Source organism: Cyprinodon tularosa, unplaced genomic scaffold (assembly GCF_016077235.1).
Source record: "Cyprinodon tularosa strain WSP-4 unplaced genomic scaffold, ASM1607723v1 ctg234, whole genome shotgun sequence".
In the NCBI taxonomy this organism is placed as follows: domain Eukaryota; kingdom Metazoa; phylum Chordata; class Actinopteri; order Cyprinodontiformes; family Cyprinodontidae; genus Cyprinodon; species Cyprinodon tularosa.
Window position 1 is genome coordinate 46,271 of NW_024038875.1, and position 24,609 is coordinate 70,879.

The 24,609-nt window shown below is 38.3% G+C and overlaps 2 protein-coding genes across 3 annotated transcripts in view; one reads left to right on the plus strand and one right to left on the minus strand.

Annotated features, from left to right (window-relative positions):
* Nucleotides 1–5,527: 5,527 nt before the first annotated feature.
* Nucleotides 5,528–15,930, plus strand: dtnbp1b (dystrobrevin binding protein 1b). Of its 2 annotated transcripts, none has more exons than XM_038287055.1 (4): nucleotides 5,528–5,635; nucleotides 10,221–10,388; nucleotides 13,526–13,669; nucleotides 14,779–15,930. In XM_038287055.1, the coding sequence occupies exons 1-4, from the start codon at nucleotides 5,590–5,592 to the stop codon at nucleotides 15,090–15,092; spliced, it is 672 nt and encodes a 223-aa protein (XP_038142983.1). In that variant the 5' UTR covers nucleotides 5,528–5,589; the 3' UTR covers nucleotides 15,093–15,930. The 2 variants fall into 2 exon arrangements, with proteins under 2 accessions (XP_038142983.1, XP_038142984.1); XM_038287056.1 differs by having other exon boundaries at nucleotides 13,535–13,669.
* A 2,432-nt stretch (nucleotides 15,931–18,362) lies between these two features.
* Nucleotides 18,363–24,609, minus strand: part of jarid2b (jumonji, AT rich interactive domain 2b) — a 124,113-nt gene continuing 117,866 nt past the window's right edge. Inside the window, exons 15-18 of the mRNA XM_038287062.1 lie at nucleotides 24,034–24,164; nucleotides 23,030–23,216; nucleotides 22,815–22,922; nucleotides 18,363–20,739 (exon numbers count right to left, since the gene is read on the minus strand). Coding sequence (XP_038142990.1) covers nucleotides 20,494–20,739; nucleotides 22,815–22,922; nucleotides 23,030–23,216; nucleotides 24,034–24,164 — 672 coding nt within the window. The 3' untranslated portion in view covers nucleotides 18,363–20,493. The remainder of the gene's footprint in view (nucleotides 20,740–22,814; nucleotides 22,923–23,029; nucleotides 23,217–24,033; nucleotides 24,165–24,609) is intronic.

A 24,609-nucleotide genomic window follows, 5' to 3' on the forward strand; every position in this document is an offset into this window, starting at 1 on the left:
TGCCATATTTTGAATACAAAAAATGTTCTGTTGGTGTTCTCACCGCAAATTACTAAGCAGGAGGCTAGAATCCCTCCTACGAAGCTCCAGCTCACATGTTGGCGTACAGTTGCCTGGTTACATGTGTAGTTAGAAAGATGGTTTATTCAGTTTTTATCCCCCTCCGTAGAAATAATAGTCGCTGACGGAGAAAGTGAAGAAACCTTGACGTGTTCCATTACAGATCACTTGGGATGAACAACAGTAAATATTTAAAGACGCGGGCACAAAGAAGAGCAGAGAAACCAAGAAAAGTAACTTAAGGCTCAAGAAGTTGGCTTTAATGGCAGAGAAATGTGAACAAAACAAATGTTTGTTGTTGGAAGGTGAATGATTAAGATGAGTTTTTCTCCAATCAGTAATTGCTGACATAAAAGTTGAACTAATGCATCCCTACTGTATTCAGATTTTTTCCTGCACTAATTTTCTTCTGATGAGGCCCAATCTCCATATTCCTTTTGACTGTTGCTGCTACATCATCACAAGCATTTGTTTGCTTTCAAACCAGTAAAAACGAGCTTCTGTTCCAGTCAGCTGCAAATAAGAGATGAATAAATAATATAATTATTGTCACACTACACTACCAGATTCTAGAAACATACTGATGTGTTAAATAGCTTTAAAAAACTCCCTACAGGTTCAACTTCTGTTGGGCTGCAGCGCTAAAAATAATCCAAATTTAGGTTCATTGCAATTGAAGATTGTGTTACAATTGAATTCTTCCTCCACATACTGTATTTCCTGGTTTCTAATGTTTGTTTTGTTGACATAAAAAAGTATCATGTTGCAATAATGATTCACTGGCTTTAAAGGTCTTGTTCAGGTGATGGAGAAAAATTGCAAATAAAAAAATGGAGAAGCAGTTCCTCTTGTGGGCTGCCACAGAAAGCATAAAATCTGTGTGGTAAACTGTGCTCATCACCTACACAGCATGCAGAGCACTTTGTTGCCCACGAGGAAAAACATTTCTGTGCCTCCTCCTTAGCGCCGACATCTGAAAAAAGTAGAAACAAAAGTCACCTACTGTACACTTTAAACCGGACGACCCCCTCCCCCCACTATGTTACTTTGTCACACTATTCTCTTAGTTGATAAAAGTAATAATAAAGAGAGAGATTTTTTTTTTTTTTTGCTTTTTTTTTTCAAATTTTTCATTTTTCATTTTTTTTTTTTAGTATTTTTTCTAAAACAGTTGGATCTGAGTTGAATGGGAGCTCTGTGGTGAAAACTCAAAATCATTACCTTTGTTTCCTTTAGCTAAGGTGCTACTTTGGTATTGATAAGATGTCAATAAATATGTATGCTTAGATGTCTGAATTTGTAAGTCAACCAATGTACATATATTTCATTCAATTTCTTTACTTGAAATTTGATATTTAATCTGTTAAAATAACGTTTAGAAGTCACAGCTTTTCAAAACTAAAGGTAAATATCACAAATTTAAATGCACAAATCACAGATCAATTAGTAAGACTGAGCAATTAACAGGTCCGGATCACAAATATATGATTTCGAATCCCTAATTTATGAGTACTAATCTGAAACTTCTGATGAAGCTGTTACCAGTCTGTGACAGCGACGCACCTAAGATATCTTTGCAGGCCAGCAATAGAAGACACGAAGAGAACGAAGAGGAAAACAAAACCATAGATCAAACATCAAATTTTTTTTTTTTTTTTTTTTTCAACACATACGCAGTATAAGTTCTGTTTTTGTCTTTTACTTCTTGTTAAATGCAGACTCTTAAACAACTTTTTAGGTGCAGTACTTCCACCAATTGATAAGGAACATAGTTTTTGTAGGATTTGTAGATTCATACTCATAATTTCTTTGATTCATGCTCGTAAATTTGTGATTTTACTCATATTTGGATCAAAGTGGTAACTTCTGAACATGTATCCTCACAAATAAAACATTCGCTTTGAAATGTATGCAGGAGCCGAAAACAGGAAACTATTACAAATCTAGACATTTGTCCACATTTATTGACTCGCATTTACAAATTTAGACATCTTTTTCAGACATATATTTAATGAAGAGTTATCTTACCTAACTCTCTGCTATCATCCTTGCCATTATCCAATTAAAAGATCCCCTCGTGTCCAAGCTTTAACCTCGTAGCGGATGTTAATATTTCCAAATGAAGGGCTCTTCTCAATGATGGCATCTTTATTTTAACACAAACTTATCCCTCATGTAAGTGTTTTGTTTTAATACAATGCACCATTCTAACATATTTGTTATGAGTGAATGCATTATTGTTCAGGTGTTGTGGACATTATAACTTCCACATGGACCCCAAACTCTTAAACAGGATTTTAGTTACTGGAAATATTACAAACAACTGTAGAAAGAGAAAGATAAATAGACATACGACCTATGATTATTACACACTATTTAAGTGAATTGCCCCATTTAAATTGTCCCACTTCAGCTACCAGAGTAATAGCCCCTTATTCCTGTAGTGCAATCTACTACTCAAAACTTCATTCAGATTGTCTGAAATGCACAATCTCTATGCCATGTGTACTTGATTAAAAGCATGCAAGGAATTTTTTCAGGATGCGTAAGTGCGCTGAAGGGAAAGAAAATTGATTTGTGTGTGTTTTACAGCATGGGGGGTGCCTTTGGCGGAAACCTGAGCACTTGAGAGATACAGCGAGGCGGGCAGAATCTATAAATACCACGGCTGAGTGAGCAGGGCTTAAGAAAAAGAAGAGGAAGCTGAAGTGGCTGTCTGTCCTCACTGTCGGCCCTGCCGCTTTGACATGAAAGCTGCTTGGTGCAGTTTTAGATTTCAAATGAGGCAGGAAAACAAATCCATCTGTCACTAGACAACTCATTTAAATGAAGGATGGAACGAGGAGGGATTTTATCATCTATATAGTTGGATTAAAGAGGCTAATTTCTAGGTATGAAGGCATTAAAACACAATTTTGGGGCCTTTAGATGAAAACCACAACAAACCCTTGATGATACAGAACAGTACGTCAAATATAGATGGCAGATCCATTTGTGTCAACATTTTTTCTATTTCCTAGAAGCAACCGTGTTTGGTGCCATGTAGTGTCAAATTCTGCAACATAAATGACGCAGATGTAACAAACAGCTCGGGGCTTTTTCTATTTTTTTGATGGCTCCAACAAAACATTCATCATGCATAAAGCTGCCGCTCCCTTTCTCTTTCTGTCGCTTATAGTTTTGTGTTGTTGTTTTTTTTCACATAAATACAGAAATAGCGGAGGGAGGCTACAAGCCAAGATTTATTGGCTGAAACTACAAACTGGACAGCAGATCCCGTTATATTTCTAAAAGTCCATCCACAGTAGTGTCCATATCTTGAAACCTTAATATCCAGGGATTTTAAGTCAGAGCCCAAAACACAGTGGTGCAAAAAATACTCTAATACCACCAAATAGATTCCAGTAAAATCAGTTGCCTAATTGATAAATACAGTTTCGCCATGTATTAATTATTGTTAGTAAACAGGGGTTTGCAAAATTGTCAATAAGTGTTGAACTTTTCAACATTTTGTCAAATTATCTTATGTGACAGACCAACGCAAAGTGATATATAACTGCAAAGTAGAAAAATATCAATTGAAGGGGAACATAGGTATACAAACTTATAAAAAGTTTGCATATCTGAACCTTCATACCAGTGGCGGTTCTAGATTCACCTAAGGAGCCGCAGTGGGGCCAGTGTTTCTTCTGAACAAAAGAATAACAAACACATGCAAAAAAAAAGCAGCGTAACACCACATTGTTTAATATAATAATAATAATAATAATAACAATAATAGAATAAAAAAAAACAACTGTGATCTTTTCTTAATACGGCTGAAACTTAAAGCTGACAGTAAATTCAAAATAACTCTTAAAGTAGATAGATGAAACATTAAATTGGTTCAAGGGACGAATCAGTTCTAGTTTCTTTAGCTAGTGTATGTCATCATAAGAAATTGATTTAGTATTACACAGCTAAAACAGATCTATATGTATTTAATTGTAATAAAGTAAAATAAGTGTATATGCCCTTAATTTGAGCAAGCAAATAATATGATCTACAAATAGAATGAGCAGTTTTTCTTTTAAAATGAAACAAAATCAATTTTATGCATTTGAAATAATATAATGAAGACTTTTTTTTCTTATTTTAAACACAAGTCATCTTATTGATCTGCAAATTGTCTTAGCTCTTCAAGTCAAGAAAACAAATACGCTTTATAAAATATATAATTCTGTTTAAATGTTTTTAGCAGAGGGGTAATAACAGTGACTAGTTTTACAGGGGCACTGGCCCCTGGCCACTGTTTAGTACCGCCCATGTTCAAGACGAATGTCTGCAATAAGGACTTCCATGAAATATCCTTGATTATTCTTCCTCCACCTGTGAAGACACAGGGTTCACTATTCTGGGAGATATTAATTTTGTTGAATGCTTCAAATCCAGATCTAAACCCAATTGAAAAACTTGGGCGAAGATTTAAAACATAAAAGTATTAAAATACAACAAAAGGCAAAATTCAGTCTCTTGAAGTGCAAAGCTGGAGTCAGATAACTGAAGCTTTAATTCTAAAATATCCTTTATCCAAAAAAAACTACACTTGGCATTTTTATTTGTAAAAAAAGAAAAATAATTACCAAAGAATATGTATCTTTTTCCTTCCCATTAATAGGCCTACTGCACTTTGAATTGCTGATGTGTTAAAATGAACAACTATATGGAATAAACCCAGAATCCAGAGGCACAGCTTAATATGTCTACATGTGATGTGTAGATGAAACTGCTGTTTAGTAAATGAAACTTAAATCTGTGGTTGATGATTTCTATATTTCCACATGAAAAAGCCAGGCTCCTTGCTGCTTATCACTGCTACTGCAGATGTTTAAATAGAGCCTGTTAGCGCTCTAATTCTAAATGATTCTGAAAGCACTCCAATTTGGTTTAATGCTTTAGAAATTGCAGCAAAATTATGTTTTAAAAAGTCTTTGAAATGTGAGGCCAGATAAGAGATGTGATGACTTAATTAGTATAAATCTGAACCCTAACACCATTTGCATGGAGAAATTGGCTTCATTTAGTCAAATCTCAAGCTTCAGTTGAATCCCAAAGTCACGAGTTGCTTTTGAAAGAGGATCTGCTTTACATTTGAATCGGCGCTGTGTTTTTAGTGTCACCTGACACAGTTAATACACCTCCACCTCATCTGCACCTCTATAAATGGAAGCACATTTACTGTCATGCGATATTATGCTTTTGTAAAATGAAAGCAGATGACTTACCGACGACATATTCATCCAGATGACCAAAAAAAGAAAACAATAGTGTCTGCAATTGCATGGTTTCTATTATGGTTTGTCAGTAAAAACAGGTGCACAATCTTAAACACATGTTAACCCTCTTGCAACCCCCCTTCCTGTGGCTTCTGCTTCCTGCATTTGCTGCACACAAAACCAGCTGAAAACAGCTACAATACAGCACATGAGAACAGACAACGTGAGCAGACGAAGTTAAACATACTGTACTGTTTACTTCCTTTTTTTCCTGATGGCTGGAAATAATGCAGCACCCACCACATCACGCACAACCTCAGGTACTCCAATATTTAATCCTAAACTCGTATAACCATTTTATAATGTTAGATTAACTGAAATGTTTATTTTGCATCAAAAAATGTATTTCCTCTGTTTCAGTTCGGTTCAAATTCTTCTGATCGTTTTCTTTTCTCCCATCTTCTCCTCTTTAATCAGGCTGATTTGTTTTGACATCATCTGCTGTGACTAAAACAATGCAGCCCAGTCTCTCTGAATCACCCTCAGATGTGTATTCCTCAGTGAACACGTGTTCACAACTGCGCACGTGACTCATGTCATACAAATCGATAACACTGTCAAGTGACCCAGTGATGATGAGGAGGAGGCGGTTACAACAATTCGTATAAATTAGAAATATACACATGAAGACAGCTGCGGCCCAGCTACATCTGCAGAAATTCTTGGACCTTGGAGAAAAGCTTACTTGTGCTCTTATTTGAAATTCATCAGCACAAACTTTAGGCTAAATAGGTGGAAACTAAAAATAGCTCCTGTGACCAGAGCACGATGTGTAGGAGGATGTACGTAGCTGTGTGGTTTGTGATGCTGCTAAGGCAAAAGGAAGGAAGGAGGGAATAAGTACATGAAGCTCGCTGTTAATATTAGAAATGAAAGTTTAAATATGGTTTGTAAAGAACTAACATGATCTTATCATGAGGTGCCGATAGATAAAAGGCTTTGGAGGGGAGTTAAAATGCTACATTTTAGCAGTATTTATATGGTCTGTATTTTCATGATCCTTTTGTTTCTGCTTTTTTTTCCAAAAGATTTTTTCTTTTTTTTATTTCTGAATTAACAAAGATAGCTTCAGATTTCAAACAATCCACTCTATGACTTGCATCTGCTGAAATAGTTTTCATAATACATTGTTTACAGATAGGCTACACTCTCTGTTTTGATATGACTCTTTAGAATCTAAAGAGTCCTGTTTAAACCTCAAAATCTGAGAAAAATTGGCTGATCATACCTGAATCTAACCTTACACTCAAAGCCGAATTATCACGAGATCTGAGTTTTCAGTCTCACAACAAATCCATCTTGAAATAATCGCTAATACTTCCGTCTCATAACCACTAGCAGGTTGGACCAAAGGCACGCCAGCAGTGTTTTTCGGAGCGGAACAGGAATGACGACAGTCAGAAGGGCCTTGCCAGGGCATTGCAAACATGGCTACGCTGGAGGACTTACCTGTCGTTACCCCAACTGACTCGGTTTTAGCTAAAATAGCAACAGTTTCTCGTTTAAAAAAGGAGCAAAGGGAAGCACTTTGTGCATTTGTAGAAGGGAAAGATATCTGTTCTTTTTTTCTGAAGGGATTTGGAAAAAGTTTGATTTATCAACTTATTCCTCTAGTTGTGAAAACACTCAAGAAGCTAAATCCTATTGTGATCGCCGTGACCCCATCTGTGCCTCTCATGGACGACAAAGACAAAACCTTTGTCACTGAAATTTGGCTGAAAGTGTATTATGGAAGGCGGGTACTAGCTTGCACGTCACCCAATCAGATCCAAGAAGAGCTGATTGGGTGACATGCAGACTGAACATCAGCCATTCCAGATTCATACCATAGAACTCAACTCAGTTCTACACATATCAATCTGACTACATCCAGGTCAAACTGAACCAATAGAAACAAAAAAAAAAACTTTTTTACTACCCCAGTCATCAGTAACAACATATTACTATAAACTGTTAAAACCTGCTTAGCCTTTTGTTTTTTGCTTTATTGATGTTGCATCAAACAATTAATAACAGCCACAGCATAACTTTTGGCTTTAATGCGAGACAAGAGGATGTGGTGCAGACTGGCAGACAAATAAATAGAAGTTTGAATTTAGTCGGCATGAACAAAGACCTGAGTAAATAGTCGGTGAAGGAAAGATTGAGAATTACATTACAGACAAATAAGATCAAACCCAGAATCCAACTCTACTGTTATTACTGTCTGTCAACAAGCCCTAATTATAAATAACCACACTGGTCTCTTTTTCCATTATGCCTTCTCTTTCTGCTGCTACTAACCCTGCACAATGCTTGACAGTCTTAACAAAGCTTCCCTGAGGCCCTTAATCTAATAGAGCAGTCTCTGTGAGCCACACACACCGACGCACCAGCCAAGCAGGACAGAGTCATGGAGAAAAGACGAGGGACAAACATGAAACATCAGATGAATGAGATAAATTGGACGCTGGGTAAGAAGTGACAGAGAGAAAGAAGAGCGCTATTCTCTGAGGAACTCTGGTGGGGGATCTTATGGGGGCTCATTATTTGGTTTTGTGTGTTTCCATCTGCTGCTACAGCCCACGGTCGATCAGGACTCTGTCCTACGTCAGGGTGTTCAGTCCCTGATGCTGCAGTATGAGAGAGGAGGACACTGTAGAATGGAAATGCACATGGCTCCAGGTTACCTCTATATTCTGAAATCTTTTGGTCCATTCTAAATCAGGATAATGTATGGGTCTTATAATGTTCTTTTATATACACACCATTTAAAGAGCACAGTGAGTGGGTGGTCTTACGTAAAGCTAGTCTGTCAGAGAAAAGTTGAGAGAGAAAAAGTGACATCCCGTCCAAGACTCCAGGCTGCATCAGTGCCGACGCTCACGACTGGCACAGTCATGCTTCCATCGTGTCACAAAGCATTAGGGAGAGTAAATCCCTCCTCCCACTCCCATTAGTTACTTAGCCCTATGCTTAATTTCTCAACTAAATTTATCAATAATATGTGCCACTTTAATTTAAAAGGGGAAAAAACACAAATGCAATAATATAATTAATAGTTTTCTTAAAAGATTTATGTATTAAAATACAAAACTGTGCTTTGCAAGCATATTTAGCTCATTTTACTCTTCTAGCCCTTCATGAAATCCAGTCCAGCCAATTTCCTTTTGATGCCACCCGATTTGTAAATAGGGCTTCTGTGTAGAAAGTGTAATCTCAATGTGTATTTTCTGTGAAAGACTCAGTGATTTTTTGGAGAAAAGTGAACAACGGCTTATTGGCCGTTAGCCAATAGATGAGGAGTAGTTATTGAAAATTTTAAATCAGAGTGCTGTTAAAATCACTCAAGAAAGGACAGAGAATGGTAGAGCCTCACACCAACTGACAGGCTGTACAAAGTGAGCATTCTTCAGAGAAGCAGCCAAAGGGTTCATGGTAACTTTGGAGAAGCTGCAGATATCTACAGCTCAGGTGAGGGAAACACTTTGTTGCTTTCTTAAACTAACCTGTATGGAAAGGTTAGGTTAAAAAGAAATCCATAAGAAGTCCCATCTGCAGCGTGCAATAAGCTATGCAGGAAAATATTAGACTTGCATGCAAAATAACATGTGAGGTACAACTAAAACACATCCCACTGAACACACCATAAAGCCAAAGCAAAGCATATTTTTACATTCCAGTGGGCTAATTAAAGCCCCTCCCATATTTAATTCAATTCGATTCAGTTTATTTATATAGCGCCAATTCACAACACATGCCATCTCAAGGCACTTCACAATTCACCAGATCATACAGTCAAATTGATTTAAAGATTTCTATCTAAGGAAAACTCATTGACTCGAATGCAATCCCTCACACTAAGCATGCTTGTAGTGACAGTGGAGAGGAAAAACTCAATTTTAAACAGGAAGAAACCTCCAGCAGAACCAGGCTCAGTGTGATTTACTGGTAGACAACTCTGATCTGAAGGCTAATGTGTATCCAGGCCTGTTAAACCACCTCAGTAGATGTCTGTGCTGTTCAACAGCATCAGTATGTTTCTATTCATACTGATGCTGAGGTTCCGCAGCATCCGCTGCAGATCCACCAGGTTGTGCAACAGCTTCTTCCCCACTGCCATCAGACTGTTGAACCTTTGATCCACAATCCGAACTCTGCACCTATTGCACATTATCGGGCATCAAATGCTGCTGAACTTTTAACTTTTAGCCCTTTAAATTGTTCATCTCATTGTATTTTTCAATAACGCATTTTTTGCACAAATGCCATTTTGCACTGAACCACTGCAACTTGCACACTGTCTCTTATCCTCTGCACTGTTCACACTTTGACCACTGCTGCACTTTTTGTATTTTTCTATAACTCGTGCCATTTGAAATATCAATGCAACGTTCATAAGCTGTATGTAACGCAATTTCGTTCTGTATGCACCCTGTGCATACAAAATGACAAATAAAGAAGTCTAAGTCTAAGTCTAAGTCTATTCAGAACCAGAGTTTTGATGTTTCCGCCCCTCAGAGGAAAAGCACAGCAGGATCTTGCTCTGGGTTTAAGTGTTTGCTGCAGTGAGGGTTACTCACTCCAGACGTCAGTCAGAGTGGTCCCTCCTGTGCAGCCAGCAGTAGATGAATTAGAGAATATCTGAAAGCTTCACATTGTTCTGCTTCATTACCGACTGACCTCAACCCAAAAAAGTCTGAATTCCTGAATCTTCCTCTGAGTAATGAAAGATGTTTAAATAACACCTTAAGTTTTCCTGTTTCCCCCAGTTTGAGTGAGCTGCACTATGATAATATATTTTTTTTCTTCTAGGTCATACATGTTAGAAATAGTTGACTTGCATGACTTCTCTTTTGCTTCCAGTGGAGCTGGATGCAGAGCACTCACAGAAAGTCCCTGGAGCTGAACAGGGAGGGGTGCCAACGCCCCAGGTGAAGCTGAAAGAGAGACAGAAGTTCTTTGAGGAGGCATTTCAACAAGACATGGAGCAGTACCTGTCTACGGGTTACCTGCAGATCACCGAGAGGAGAGGTGAGAAGAAAAAAGAATTCATCATTTATGCTCTGCTGCAAACTGTATTTTGACTTTGTCTACATTATTTTTGAAGACTGTCATCATACCATATGAATATATAGGCTTGCTGTAGGACTGCAATAGAATCATACTGCTGTTTACACTAAATTTGTCTACCAAAAGTCAGATTAAATTCCCAAAGCGCAGAAGCTCGTAGCCTCAAAGATCCGGAGTTAAAGGATGTTGCAGACTCTGTTGTGATTGGGAATGTGATTTTTCTCCTCTCTCTTTTGCTCATTTATCCTCCTCCGTTAATCCTCTGGAACTACTTTATGAACTAAGATTGTGGAGCAGCGTGGAAAGAGAGATGGAGCCGGAGGAGAGAGACTTAGGGATAAAGGACGGAGGAAATCTGTGGGGTTTAGGTTTTTCACTGTCACTCAAAAGCTGCTTGTTGTTAGTAAAGTGCTTCTTTTCATCTAAGTGAAATCTAAGCAAACTGCCTTGAAAGAATTTAAGAAAATAAAGGTGAAGTTTAGCGAACTAAACAATGATTCTTTGCTACCAATTTAAACATGTAAGATACATTGTCATCCATACTAAGTACTAAGGGGAGTATCTAATAGACCATAAAAAAGAAGCACAAAATTGAGCAGTGGAGTAAAAAAAATAAATAAATTAGTTAAACACATTTCTTTTCCAAATCAAAAATCCACAAAAAGTTCGGTCAGCATGTCTGTTCACCCCCCTCTACTCTGATGCCCCTAAGTTGCCCAAATGTGGAACTTTGAGTCTGTGAAGCTGATATGGAAGGAACCCAGAGAGCCACCAGAAACAAGACTCAAGGATTTTTACGCTTCGCATTTTTTTTCTTTGTCGTACAACAAACAGAAAGATTTATTCTGTAGAAAATGACAGCCCATTCCAGCAGAAGAACGCTTTCAGGGAAGGTCGTATCGAGGCTGACAGAGGTGTGTGCTGCGGGCTATCTCATGGAAAAGATGCATTCAGTGGAGAGAACCAAAACCTTTTCAACATTACCAATCGTCCTGGTTTTTATCCATGCTCCAGTGCTGGGAACTCTGCACAGGGTGGAATCTATCATCCATATACCAGATACTAAGCATCTATTAGGATGAATTAGATGTGTTTCTTTTAACAAATGCTTAATAAGAAACATCATATTGGTGAAGAATGGAGTAAAGGAAGACAATATGCATGCAATAGTGATTTGAATTCATCCATTGTGGCATTCTATGGTGTAATAACTGTGTGTTTGTGCTACAGTTTAAAGGGCAGGGAGACTTTAGGCAGCCTCTATTGAAAATAACACCCCCACTCTTTTTCTTTCTTGTTCCCCCTCTCCTTTTTTACTCTTTTCTCTCCCTGTGCTGCCCTCTTCTATTCTCCTCCTTTTCCTTGAGGTAATGGCATCTTCTATCACTCCTGTTGTAACAGCCAATCATCTCGCTTCTTCCTCCTGTGCTCACAACTCCGCTACCCCCCGCTGCCTTCCTACCCTGCTAACTGCACCCCACCCCATCCTACCAGTGCAAGCACTTGGTGTTTGTGATGCATGCAGCTAAACCATTATAAAAACCTGATGGGTAAGGGGGGGCTTTGCACTCCTGCAAGGTGGTGAATCCCAGAGCGAGTTAGCTGTAAAGAATGATTCTATGTTCAATTTCACATATGTCTGTTAGTTTTATGTGTTTTACCAGAATCTATTATTCCTTCCAGGCAGTTCACACATCATATTAATGACTCTGCTAATCTGCTAAAGTCACAGCTTTGAATATTTCAGGACTTTGTCATAATTTGTCACCTTCACTGGCTTATTCAGAGCTATTCTCTACAGAAGCTCACTAAGTCACAGTGCAAAAACTAAAATCTATGTTTTTTTCAGCATTCCCTGCTGGTATTTGGATTGCTGAAAACATTCAGCCAGATAGCAGAGGATAGACAGATGAAGCCTTGGCATAAATTGATAAGCAATTACATCTTTGATGTGATAATAACTCTTTATAGCTGCTTCAGTGTAGCAGTATTAAAACAAGCTCCGAGAAAAGCTTTCTTTCATATGATTGCATTGTTTTAATAATTTTTATTTTATACATTGGAAGAGAAGCTTGATTCTAACCACTATTGCAAACAATAAGTACATGTTCTTTGTTCCTTAACTACTTACTGTTAATTGCATGTCTGGAAATGTTTGGAAATGTGCATGCATGTCCAACATTTTGGATTGCACATGGTGTAGAAATCTCCTAAAAGTTCTTAGCTTTGGGAACCTTAAGTTGACCTCATGGCTAATCTAAGTGAAATCAAAGCAGGGCTGGGATCAAATTAAAACACTTAAAACAGCTCTGGTCATTTCAGACTGGTGGCAGCAGACGCTGTTTTTTGCACTTTTGACCATCCATTAATTTTGGATTACATGTCTACTCTAGGGAAACCTTTAGGGTTCCTAAGCCTCCAGAGAAGTTTTTTTTTCTGTGGACATGTTTAAACTAGAGAATAGACTAAAAAGAAATAGAATTCACCTGATTTATTCCATGTTTGAAAGTCTATCCATCTTTCTGTCTAACAATTTATCTATCCATCCATCCATCCATCCATCCATCTTTTAACTAATACTTGGTTTAACATGAAAATGTGGTAACCCTAATCTTGGTCCATTTTCTATTAACAATAATATTCCAATAGAATTTTATATTCCTAAATCCAACATTTTCTAATGAAAACAGTTTAGAAGGAAAAGAAAATAAATTTGAAGCTAATAAAATGTCATCCGTATGAATTGCTTCTTCATGGTCTATGTTTGTCACCATTTTCAATGTATCAAGTACCCACTCTGGTAACAAGCCATTATCCTACTTGTCCTCATAGTAAAAAAAAACACCCTACACAGCATCACACATGTAAATCTATTTACTGCACGATTGCATTTGGCTTCCAGCATATTCTTTTTTTTTTTTTTTTTTTATAAATCATACGTTTTCCAATTTTAAACACTATTTAGCTTTTGTGTGCCTTCTGCATTTGTTTTTGTTGAGTAAACTTAGAGCTAAGCTCTTTTCTTCCTGGACTCCTTGCTGCTGAATTTTCTCTGCTCTGATGGCTGCTGATGTCTGACTGTGGTCTGTTGTGTTCAGAGCCAATAGGCAGCATGTCATCCATGGAGGTGAACGTGGACATGCTGGAGCAGATGGATCTGATGGACATGTCTGATCATGAGGCTTTGGATGTGTTCCTGCACTCTGGGGGAGAGGACAACAGCGCCGCCTCACCCGTCACAGGTAAACAGAACAACTTGGAGACTTTACAGGAGTCTAAATATTTCGAAATTATGCTACAGTATAAACTATGTGTTGCTCTCATATACCACAATGCAACACACTCGTAAACATTTCCTTTTTAAAATTTTATCAAACTTTAGGTATTTTAATTGTTTTGTGATGGACAAATAAAAAGCATTAGTTTTCAAAAACCATTTTCAACATCAGTTTATCAGATCTTGACTTTGACTAGGCCTAAATTGTAAGGTGATCGTGGTGGCTCCAGGCTTTTGAAGGATCTAAAATATGTTACTCATCATATAAAACTTTGTTTCGTTTTTTTTTTTTTTTTATCTGAGCACTTTCCTCTTCATGTGTGCTCTCTGTCTGCTTTATGACTTTTTTCAGATTTCTCATATTAATGCTCCCCTCACTCAGCCGATCAGTTAGGTCAGGCATGCCCAAAGTCGGTCCTCGAGGGCCGCTGTCCCGCAGGTTTTAGAGGTTTCTCTGCTTTAGCACAGCTGATTCTGATGATTGCAGTTCAGCAAAAGCCTGTTAATCAGATATCAATGTAAATCAACTGTGCTGAAGCAGGGAAACCTCTAAAACCTGCAGGACAGCGGCCCTCGAGGACAGACTTTGGGCATGCCTGAGTTAGGTGGTCAGCCATACATTGGTAGAATTAGTCTTGTACTAAATTCTTTGTATTTTTGGATAAGAACTTGAACACTCTGCGGGATATGTATTTTTATTTTTTTTTCATTAACCAATTAGGTGTCCTGTGGAGATAAATTGTTTGCAGTCGATTTCATGTTTCAGTAGCAGAGTAAAAAGGTTCTGAATACAAACACTCACTATACTAAGTATTTTTAGGATGAACCCATTTCTGTTAAAAGAATCACATACAATATTATAAAGATGTTGCTCTACGCTGACAAAATGGAAGATAATTTAGGTAGAATGAACTGTTTTTATATCCCTTCTTCAGGTTGAAAGTGAATAATGCTTATTACTCCAATCAAATTTTAAATGTCTGAATTGTTTAAAGAGGAAACTTCTCCTACTCATTCTGCAGGAGTTTCTAGACTGTCACAGCTTACGTATTTAATCATTCTATCATCCTCAAGGTCCAGATGTGGAGTCCTTTACAACCGAGATCAGCCTACAGGTTCCCACCCAGGCCGAACTCCGACACAAGCTTTCATCGTTGTCATCCACCTGCACAGATTCAGCCAGCCAGGACACTGAGGCCGGGGAGGATGATGAGGAGGAGGAGGAGGCAGAGCAGGGAGGAGGGGGTGTTGTAGGAGGAGGAAGGAGAAGAAAGGCCCCTGTAGTAGTGACCCTGGATGAAGAGGAGGTCCATCCAGACACTGCACTAGTAGAGAGAGAGGATGATCAGAGCAATCGAGACTGTGAGGAGAGGAGGCAGAAGGTTTGAGGAAAGTTGGACTCGGTTTGAAGGGTAAACCCTCACAGCTGCCAAATCAAACTTAGATATATATTCTATTCTATGGCTCTTTTTCCCAAGAAAATGTTCATTTCCTGCACAAGGTAACACTGAGGTTGCACTAACTGCCACATAAACTTGCCTTAAGAGACCAGTTCAATCTGATTTAATATTTTTAAAGAGGTTTTTGCCCCCCATCCAAAAAATACTCAGTACAAACTGAAATGGTTCAGGCTATTTCAGAGAACCGAATCAACAAGTTGTTGGAATTTCAATGCATAAACTTTTTAACTATTGCATACCTTGTTTTAGTAAATCAATTAGAAAACTCCTACAGACTAAAGACCAGAAGATTTAAAGAAAAAAATCAATCTCCATCACATAAATGCCATCTACTAAACGATATCTCTACTGTCAGAGTATGTGCTCAGTATTCCGTCTGGGTATATTTTGCACCAATTATTGTATCAGTGGCATGGATGGAGATTCGTCTGGGGGATTTAGAAGATCCTTTTAAAGTTGCAATTTATAAATGTTCTGCTGCAGTTTTTCCTTCCACTAAATGTTATTTGCTTGGATCCAGCACTATTTAAACCATTACCATATCTATCAATTATATTGAGAGAGACAGAGAGGGAGGGGGGTTGGTTGGGGGTCAAAACATTTCTGTGTGAAATACAGGTTTGTATTGGTCTTATCTAATATTACAATCTTCAGAAGTTCTATTTTGGGTTTTCATTAGCTGTAAATAATAGTGAGGACAGTAGTAAACAAAATTAATATCTCTCTAAAGGAAACTATATTATAGTTCAACATAATACTAATTTTTTTTTTTCCAGATGCAACTAGTTTTAGATTATATCGTTTCTGATTTGCTTACCTTACAAATTCATTATTTTAGCCATCAGTATTTTAGTGGTTGAATCTCCATAGACCACATGATGAATAAAACCAATTTTAACACAACAGTGGTTCTTAAATTGAGGAAGATGGAAGTAAAATCACAAAATGAATAAAGGCAGAAATGATCAAAGATGATGCTTTAAATAGAACTACTTTTATTTCAAAAATCTAAGTAATATAGATTCTGAAATTGATAGCCGCAATAGGACCCCCCCAATCAAAACCTTGCTTTGTCCTTTTCTTAAATGTTCTAAAAACTTTCAAGAGAAATCCAAAATAACATTGAAATCTGGATCAGAGGATTTGTGAGAATCCTGATGTTCTCCATCTGTGAACAAAACCTCCTGATAAAGCAAATAAACTCACTAGGGCCATGTCTGCTTGAAGGTAATGTTATTGTGTATAAATCCTGAAGCTGTTCTTTCATTGTTGGAACTTTTACTAAGTATATAACAGTGTTTTTACCTCCTGTGTTTTAATGAAATAAACTACTTAAAGCCACAGGAGAATTGTGAAATGTTGAACTTCCTTTATTAGAATCAAACTAGTTTAAAGAGCTAAGCCATATTTCTCTTAATCACCTATATTTAAAGACAAATCTACAGCCTTGCTGATAAATTGGTAAAAACAAACACCACATGCAGCTTTACTTTTTGTAGCTCATCCCTGCAGGATGTGTGTCCCGATTGAGTAAAAGAATCCATAACCCTTTGTTTAAACAGATTAAATGAAATCCATTTCTGTGCTGGTATAAATTCAGTTTTGGTCTAATTTAGAGAAATAGAGCTGATTCATGAGCTGCAGGGGTTACAAGAAGTTTTCCCTTTCTATACAGAAATCTAAATATCAGCTGACTCATGTTTACAATTTTAATGTGTCAAATTTCTACTTGTATTCCAGTGACTGTACTACTGACAACCTTGTAAATGTTGCACTTATTTTATGGACACATGCTCAGATAAATTATTATCCATAGTCTGAAATTGTTGACATATTTCCTCTAAAGTGGGACCAAGTTTCCATCCTGGACTGTGTGCTGAACATTAGCCTGAAGGTTAAATCGTATCCCAATCCTTGTTTTGTTTTTTGGTCAAGATATGCTCAAATTTGTGCAACATAAATACATTATCCCTTCCTTTTCTTTCCCTCTGTTTAATTTTGCTGACTTGTTAATAAAGGTTTCTGCTCAAGAGAGAATCAGGCTTCCTCTGAGCATTTTTTGGGGGAGCAGTGGGCTGCAATCGTGGGGCGTCTGGGGATCAATCGGGGTCTTGCTCATATACCCAGGTGGCAGTCTCTGGGAGTGGGTTTCGAACTTAACATCTCAGTATTGCAAGCTCTATGCCCTAAAGTAGGGCACCACTCCCCTTTAATTTGATGGACTGTCTTGCATGAATGGATACAGAAATTTTTAGACCACAAATTTTTTTTACTGTGCAAGTATAATTTCTGATTTTCGCCAGAGATGTAAGACATTATTACAAACACAACAGTCAGAGTAAACGTCTTGGAGGCCCAAAGTTTCTGTGTGGGTTTATTTTGCATAGTAAACAGTCAAAGCTGATGTGCGACAGTGAAACTCAGTACGTTTTAAAGTTTAAAGAGCTACTGGGGCAGCTGACAAACATTGCATGTTAATGGAGTGAGTGGGTTTCTGTTTACTTTATAGCTCATAAGAGGACATCCTATTTTGTTGCTGGTTTCCAAGTGTCTTTGCATTTTAACTATTTAGCTTTTGTCAACCAAAATATACGTTTTTGGCAACTTTTTATCTGTTCGTGTTTTGAACCGATTTCCTTTTTTAAGGTCTCTCCTGTAGTTCACTGTCACTGCAGTCATAAATTAGCTTAAAAATCAGAATTTTCAGATTTTCTGTACAGGTTAACCTATCAAATGTAAGGGTTTGCTAAACTGCCCTCAATGAATTTATATTCTTTCACCGTTTTAACAGCAGCACAGATTTAAAGGCAGGTTTGTGCCAATTCAAATTTAAAGTTTCTTCCAGAACTTAAAAATGTAATCAATAAATGTAAGAAAACAATTACCTTCATTTCAAATGATCAGATTTAAAGATTAATCATAGTAATTTAATGAACTTTGGTTCTTATGGCCATTTGACATAAATAAATGACAGTTTTCATATGAAATGATCCAGATGTTTGTGATTTCCTTCTTTATTACACATGTTAAATTAAGCAAGAAAAACTCAATTTGAAGATATGAATGTCTTTGTCATTATGGAATATTAGGCTCCATTTAAATGTCGCTGAACGTCAAACAGATGCATAAAAATTTGAAGGCAGTAAAATCGGTTTAGACATAAAAAATCCCGACACAAAGAACCAAGACACAGGTAGGTTGGAAAGTACTGACAGTGAATTGTCTGTAAGTTTTTATTAAACCTTAAGTACAAACTGCAAAAGTAAAAAACTGTAAATATAACCAACATGAAACTCTTTCCCAATGAGAGGAAAGGCCGACAAGCGGCTTTAATAAATTAAGTCACCAGATATCCCATTGTGAGCAAGTAGTTTGTACTGTAGAAAATGGAAGAAAAACCAACGAGAACTAAGCAATAAAACAAAAAACAAAACAAAAAAAAAACCCCGTAAGAATAAAATATATTGTAAGGCCATAAAAACTTGACAACCACTTTTTAAGCTGAAAACACCTTGGTATTTCTTTAAATAGTCCTAAAACAGTTCAGTCTTCTGCAAGGGACAAATACCGACAAACTGGATTATAGGATTTTTCCTTGACAGTCACCACTGGCAAGCTCAGTGCAACATGAGTAGCTACTACATTTTTGTTGAATTTTCAGTAATGAAAATGTAAAAACCCCTTTTTTGTCGACATATCTTTTTTTCCCTTTTCTTTAAAAAAGTAAAGCTGAACAAACAAAACTAGGTTCAAGAAGAATGGGAGGGGAGTGAGTGTAGGGTGTGTGTGTGTGGGGGGGGGGCAATCATTGGCTACTCGATATCTTCTTTCTTAATGATATAAGCAGCACTTAAAATTTTTATACACATTTACCAGAGCAAAACCCTGTAAGCATCAAACTCACACAGATGAAGAAAGGGAATTGTAAGGCTTTTTCTTCATCAAGCACTCTCCTCTCTGGAAAACTCTCTTCTGCATTCTTCTCCTTCCTTTTCTTTCTTACTTAACCTCAGGAAAAAAAAAAGGCTCAAGTATTTAAAGAAATTTACAGGATATATGTACAAAAAAGTTGATGTTTGTTTGTGTTGGACTTTTTCTTCTCTCTAAGAATTACTTGTGTATCTGGTGGGGGAAAAAAAGGGGGGAACAAAAGGCAAAAAGCAAAGAAAGAAAAATGTATATTTCACATTTTACACTCATTAACTAGTGGCTCTACTTGAGATAAAACATCAGCTCAACAAATGGGGGGGAAAAAAAACAACTAAATAATATAATAATTAATGTTTACTGGTACAGATGAAACAAGAGGACTGGAAGAATGGAATGTTAACACGATTGCACATCTAGAACCAGAAAAGCCTGAAAGCCTTTCTGACCTGTAGGGAGAGGGGGAGAGCAGGCGCCAACCGCCCCCTCAAACTTTTTTTTTTTTTCTTGTTTTTTTTTTTTACTTTTTGCGTTGTTATACAGTAATTTTTACCAACAGCACCAATAAAAGGGGTCTCCTTGCCAAGAGTGAGGCACCGATGACGTCTGACCGGAGATCCCTCTGCGTCGACATGGAAGTGAAGCGCCGCTATGCTCACTTCCACCGACAGACAAAAAAAAAAAAAAAACATAAAATAAAATACAAGGAAAAACAAAAGCAAACCTAGAAAACAAAAGCTAAAGATTTGAAATAGAAGTTAAAAAATAAAATGTAGCAACCAACATCGTCTTTCAAGTTTTTAAACCTTGCATCACCTCCTTTAGAGAAAAATCTGCAGGAAATGCATCCCAAAACTCAGAAAATTCAATAATAGGACTCGTCTTCCTCACAATGGAGGACAGAGAGAGAAACTTTGGGTAACTACTAAACAAGATCATCTGGAGGAACAAATCAAAAAGGGTGGGGAGGGGCGTCAATTTCATTCCAGGGAGGGGGGGGTTCAGTCTCAAGATCTAGTGATGCAAGAAAAATGAAACCCATTCTAATTCTAAGGATGGAGGGGTTAAAAATGGGGCCCTGCTGAGTCTTTCTCTGTATGTTAATGCTTGTACTGTTGATTCTGAGCGAGTTCGTGGGGGGATTGGGGGGTGACTACATAAAACAAAATAAGAAAATATCACTCAAGATAAAAACTAATTCTTCTTTCACACTAGTGCAAAAAAGACATCTTGCTTTGCTTTTATTTTCCTGTTTCCAGAAACAAGCTGTCACTAAAAGAGAGGTGAGTGAAATGGAGACTGAGCTCAGTTTAGGGGGGTGTGGGGGTGGGGGCTGATAGTGATCCTTCTTAATGTAGAAACTAAACAGAAGTAGAAGGTTGGAGAAGAACCTCGCTCCGCTTCAGGAGACGGCCGCCGCCTTCGGCATGTGGATGGAGGACAGGCGGGCCAGGGACACCTCTACAGTGGCGCGCTTTCGGGGGCCCCGCTTGGCTGGTGATGCTTTGGCAGGGCTTAGCGTGTGGCAAGAGTCCCCCCCTTCTCCTCCTCCGCCGACGATGACGGCCCCTCCTCCTCCGATGCCGACTCCTCCGTTCTTTAACATGGCCCGTCCGCACACTTGGTTCACCAAACTGTTGATTTGCTCCTGAGCAGGAAAGAAATGGCAGAAAATTGGTCTTTTAATGCATAAAAAATGATGAAGTGCAAATGGAGACATCTCTTAAAGCTTTTTAAAATCTAAATCTGGGCATCAGAACGGCTTGTTTTAAATAGGTATTTTAGGGCCTGCACATTCCTGAAGCATCCTGACAGTTGTCCAGCAGTCAGTCAGTGATGCCTTTCACAAGGTGTAGGCCAGTAAAGGTCCCTGGTGGGGTGTTTCAGCATAGCATAATAAGTAGTTAGTGGAAGGAAAACATGCAGCGGAAAGGATTTTAGGGAATTCCGAAAAAAAAAATCCCCTGTAGAGCTTAGGGGGAGAATTCACAAGATACAATGATTAAAGGCCATGGTGTCATTGAACTTCATTAGAAAAGCACCTGAACCCCCTACAGGAATCTATGGAGTATTGTCAACATGAGGAACAGGGAGAGGAGATGAAGCAGAGCCAATACTGCAGAAGCGCTAATTGCTCCCATCACAGCAACCTGGGCTTTAACACCTCAGAGACACAGAAAGTCGAGCAAAATAAACCCTGATCAAGTGTTGAGGCCACAAAGGGGGACACATTTTGGAAAGTTTAATTTTCCACATTAAAAATGTAAAATCCTAACCATCCAAATAATTGATTTTTCATCAAGCCCTAAACATACACTATATTGCCAAAAGTATTTGCTCACCCATCCAAATTATTGGAATCAGGTGTTCCAATCACTTCCATGGCCACAGGTGTATAAATTCAAGCACCTAGGCATGCAGACTGTTTTTACAAACATTTGTGAAAGAATGGGTCGCTCTCAGGAGCTCAGTGAATTCCAGCGTGGAACTGTGATAGGATGCCACCTGTGCAACAAATCCAGTCGTGAAATTTCCTCGCTCCTAAATATTCCACAGTCAACTGTCAGCTGTATTATAAGAAAATGGAAGTGTTTGGGAACGACAGCAACTCAGCCACGAAGTAGTAGGCCACGTAAACTGACGGAGCGGGGTCAGCGGATGCTGACGCGCATAGTGCGAAGAGGTCGCCAACTTTCTGCAGAGTCAATCACTACAGACCTCCAAACTTCATGTGGCCTTCAGATTAGCTCAAGAACAGTGCGCAGAGAGCTTCATGGAATGGGTTTCCATGGTTGAGCAGCTGCATCCAAGCCATACATCACCAAGTGCAATGCAAAGCGTCGGATGCGGTGGTGTAAAGCACGCCGCCACTGGACTCTAGAGCAGTGGAGACGCGTTCTCTGGAGTGACGAATCGCGCTTCTCCATCTGGCAATCTGATGGACGGGTCTGGGTTTGGCGGTTGCCAGGAGAACCGTACTTGTCTGACTGCATTGTGCCAAGTGTAAAGTTTGTTGGAGGGGGGATTATGGTGTGAGGTTGTTTTTCAGGAGCTGGGCTTGGCCCCTTAGTTCCAGTGAAAGGAACTCTGAATGCTTCAGCATCCCAAGACATTTTGGACAATTCCATGCTCCCAACTTTGTGGGAACAGTTTGGAGCTGGCCCCTTCCTCTTCCAACATGACTGTGCACCAGTGCACAAAGCAAGGTCCATAAAGACATGGATGACAGAGTCTGGTGTGGATGAACTTGACTGGCCTGCACAGAGTCCTGACCTCAACCCGATAGAACACCTTTGGGATGAATTAGAGCGGAGACTGAGAGCCAGGCCTTCTCGTCCAACATCAGTGTGCAACCTCACAAATGCGCTTCTGGAAGAATGGTCAAAAATTCCCATAAACACACTCCTAAACCTTGCGGACAGCCTTCCCAGAAGAGTTGAAGCTGTTCTAGCTGCAAAGGGTGGACCGACGTCATATTGAACCCTATGGATTAGGAACGGGATGTCACTTAAGCTCATATGTGAGTCAAGGCAGGTGAGCAAATACTTTTGGCAATATAGTGTACATTAAATAAATAGTATTAAAAATATAATAAAATGATAAATAAGTCTGTAATAAACCTACAAAGCTTTCAAAAAACACAAAACGCATGTGATCCCTGCTCTCACTTCCAAATTCTTAAGTTGATGTTGCCCTCTTGTGGACATGGAGAGAACATCTTACCTCATCATATCGATACATCATCTTCAGGCCCCTGCAGGACTTGTGCTTCTCCACATAGCGTAGTGCACACTCCAGACAGAAAACCACATTGTCCGTCTCCTGAACCACCTGCAGAGATGGACGATAAGACCAATATGGTCACCAGGAAAACAAACCAAGGAGCAGCAGGAAGGTTTGCCAACCTTCACATTAAAATAAAAAAAATGTTATCTTACCATGGACAGGTAGCACAGGTGCTGACAGATTTGGCAGCGTCTCTCTAAGGACTCCAGTGCCAGCCATTTCCCACGGGGCTTCTTGCGCCCATCGACAGGCCCAAAGTTGCCATCATGTGTGCCATACCTGGCAGAGGATAACAGACCCGCCTTAAAAAGTTCCTGACGTTGGTGAAACTCTATGTTCCTGTAGGATGAAAGGTAAACGGGTTCAGCACAGAGAAGAATCAGACAATGTTTGGATGAGACCTCGCTGAGCGAACAGGAAGGAGGTGGACATTTGCTAGGAGTAGTTGCAAAATATTTAAATATATTCAAATTATAATTTGATGAGATAATGATGAAAATACACACATTCTGTCTGGTCTTTACAAGCAACAGCTGCAGCTTCAACACTGATAAAAACTCTCCATTACACAGTTTCTACTGGTTTTACTATTCTTAATGGAATATCAGAAGGTTTTCATGTTTATCTAATATATGGCATCATAAATTTTGTTTTTTCTTTACTCAGTCTATTTATTAAATGATAAATACATCTTAAAACTACACTACAGCTGTAATAATGGAAGGAAAATTCACCTGATATTCCTCAGACTTTACGATGCGGCACTATAACTGCAATAACTTATGTGCAATCCCTATTTATTACCCTGTAAAATAACTCTGTATATACCCCACAAACCTTTTTCTCCTTTTGGCACATTGTTTCACTATTGAGTCGATGTGACAAGTGAATTTCTCCAGATCAATAAAGTCTATCTTATCTTCTCAGTGGAATTAACTGTTCTTTTAATTAGTCACATGTTTACATAGCTTTAATAAAAATAAAAAAAAATCTTGATAAAAGTACTTAAACCATTATATAATAAGTTAGCACACAATCCAATTATATGCTCACATGTTAACCTTATTTTTCTTTATTTTACACCTTTTAAGGGGTCATTAATTGTTTTGAGATATTTTCACTGTGATGCATTCGGAGTGGTTGTGTATCATCTTGCCTGAGGTCTTTGAGTAGGGCGGAGATGGTGGAGAGGAGAAGGCCGTTGTCCCTCTTGGTCTCTGCGGTGGCGATCTGATACAGTAGCTTTTCCATGGAGAAGGGCTTGGCTATACAACGAAATTTCAGGTCCTGGACAAAAATAAGATAAGCGTCAATTATATATATCAATTCCAATGAACACATTTTATTGTACTGATCTAAAGGAACTTTTCTTAGTGAAAATGTCACCTTTGACAGACATTCAAGCGATGGGAATGTTATTGCAATCTTTTTAAGAGAACAAAAAATATTTTCTAGAAAAGAAATATTGATCCTAATCCTTGTGTTTAGCACTTATCTGGATATAATCTCATCCATGTGTTAAGACATTGGATTAGTCTAAATAAGGTAAAATCGTGATTGCAAACCAAATACTTTGCAGACGAAGGCAGATTGACTCCAGTGTAAACGCTCATAAATGAAGCCTATGAACAGAACAAGCTAATGTTTCATTTCGAACGATTTCCTCAGATCAAACAAACAGGCAACTATGCATCTCTGTTCAAATCTGATATATATATATATATATATATAT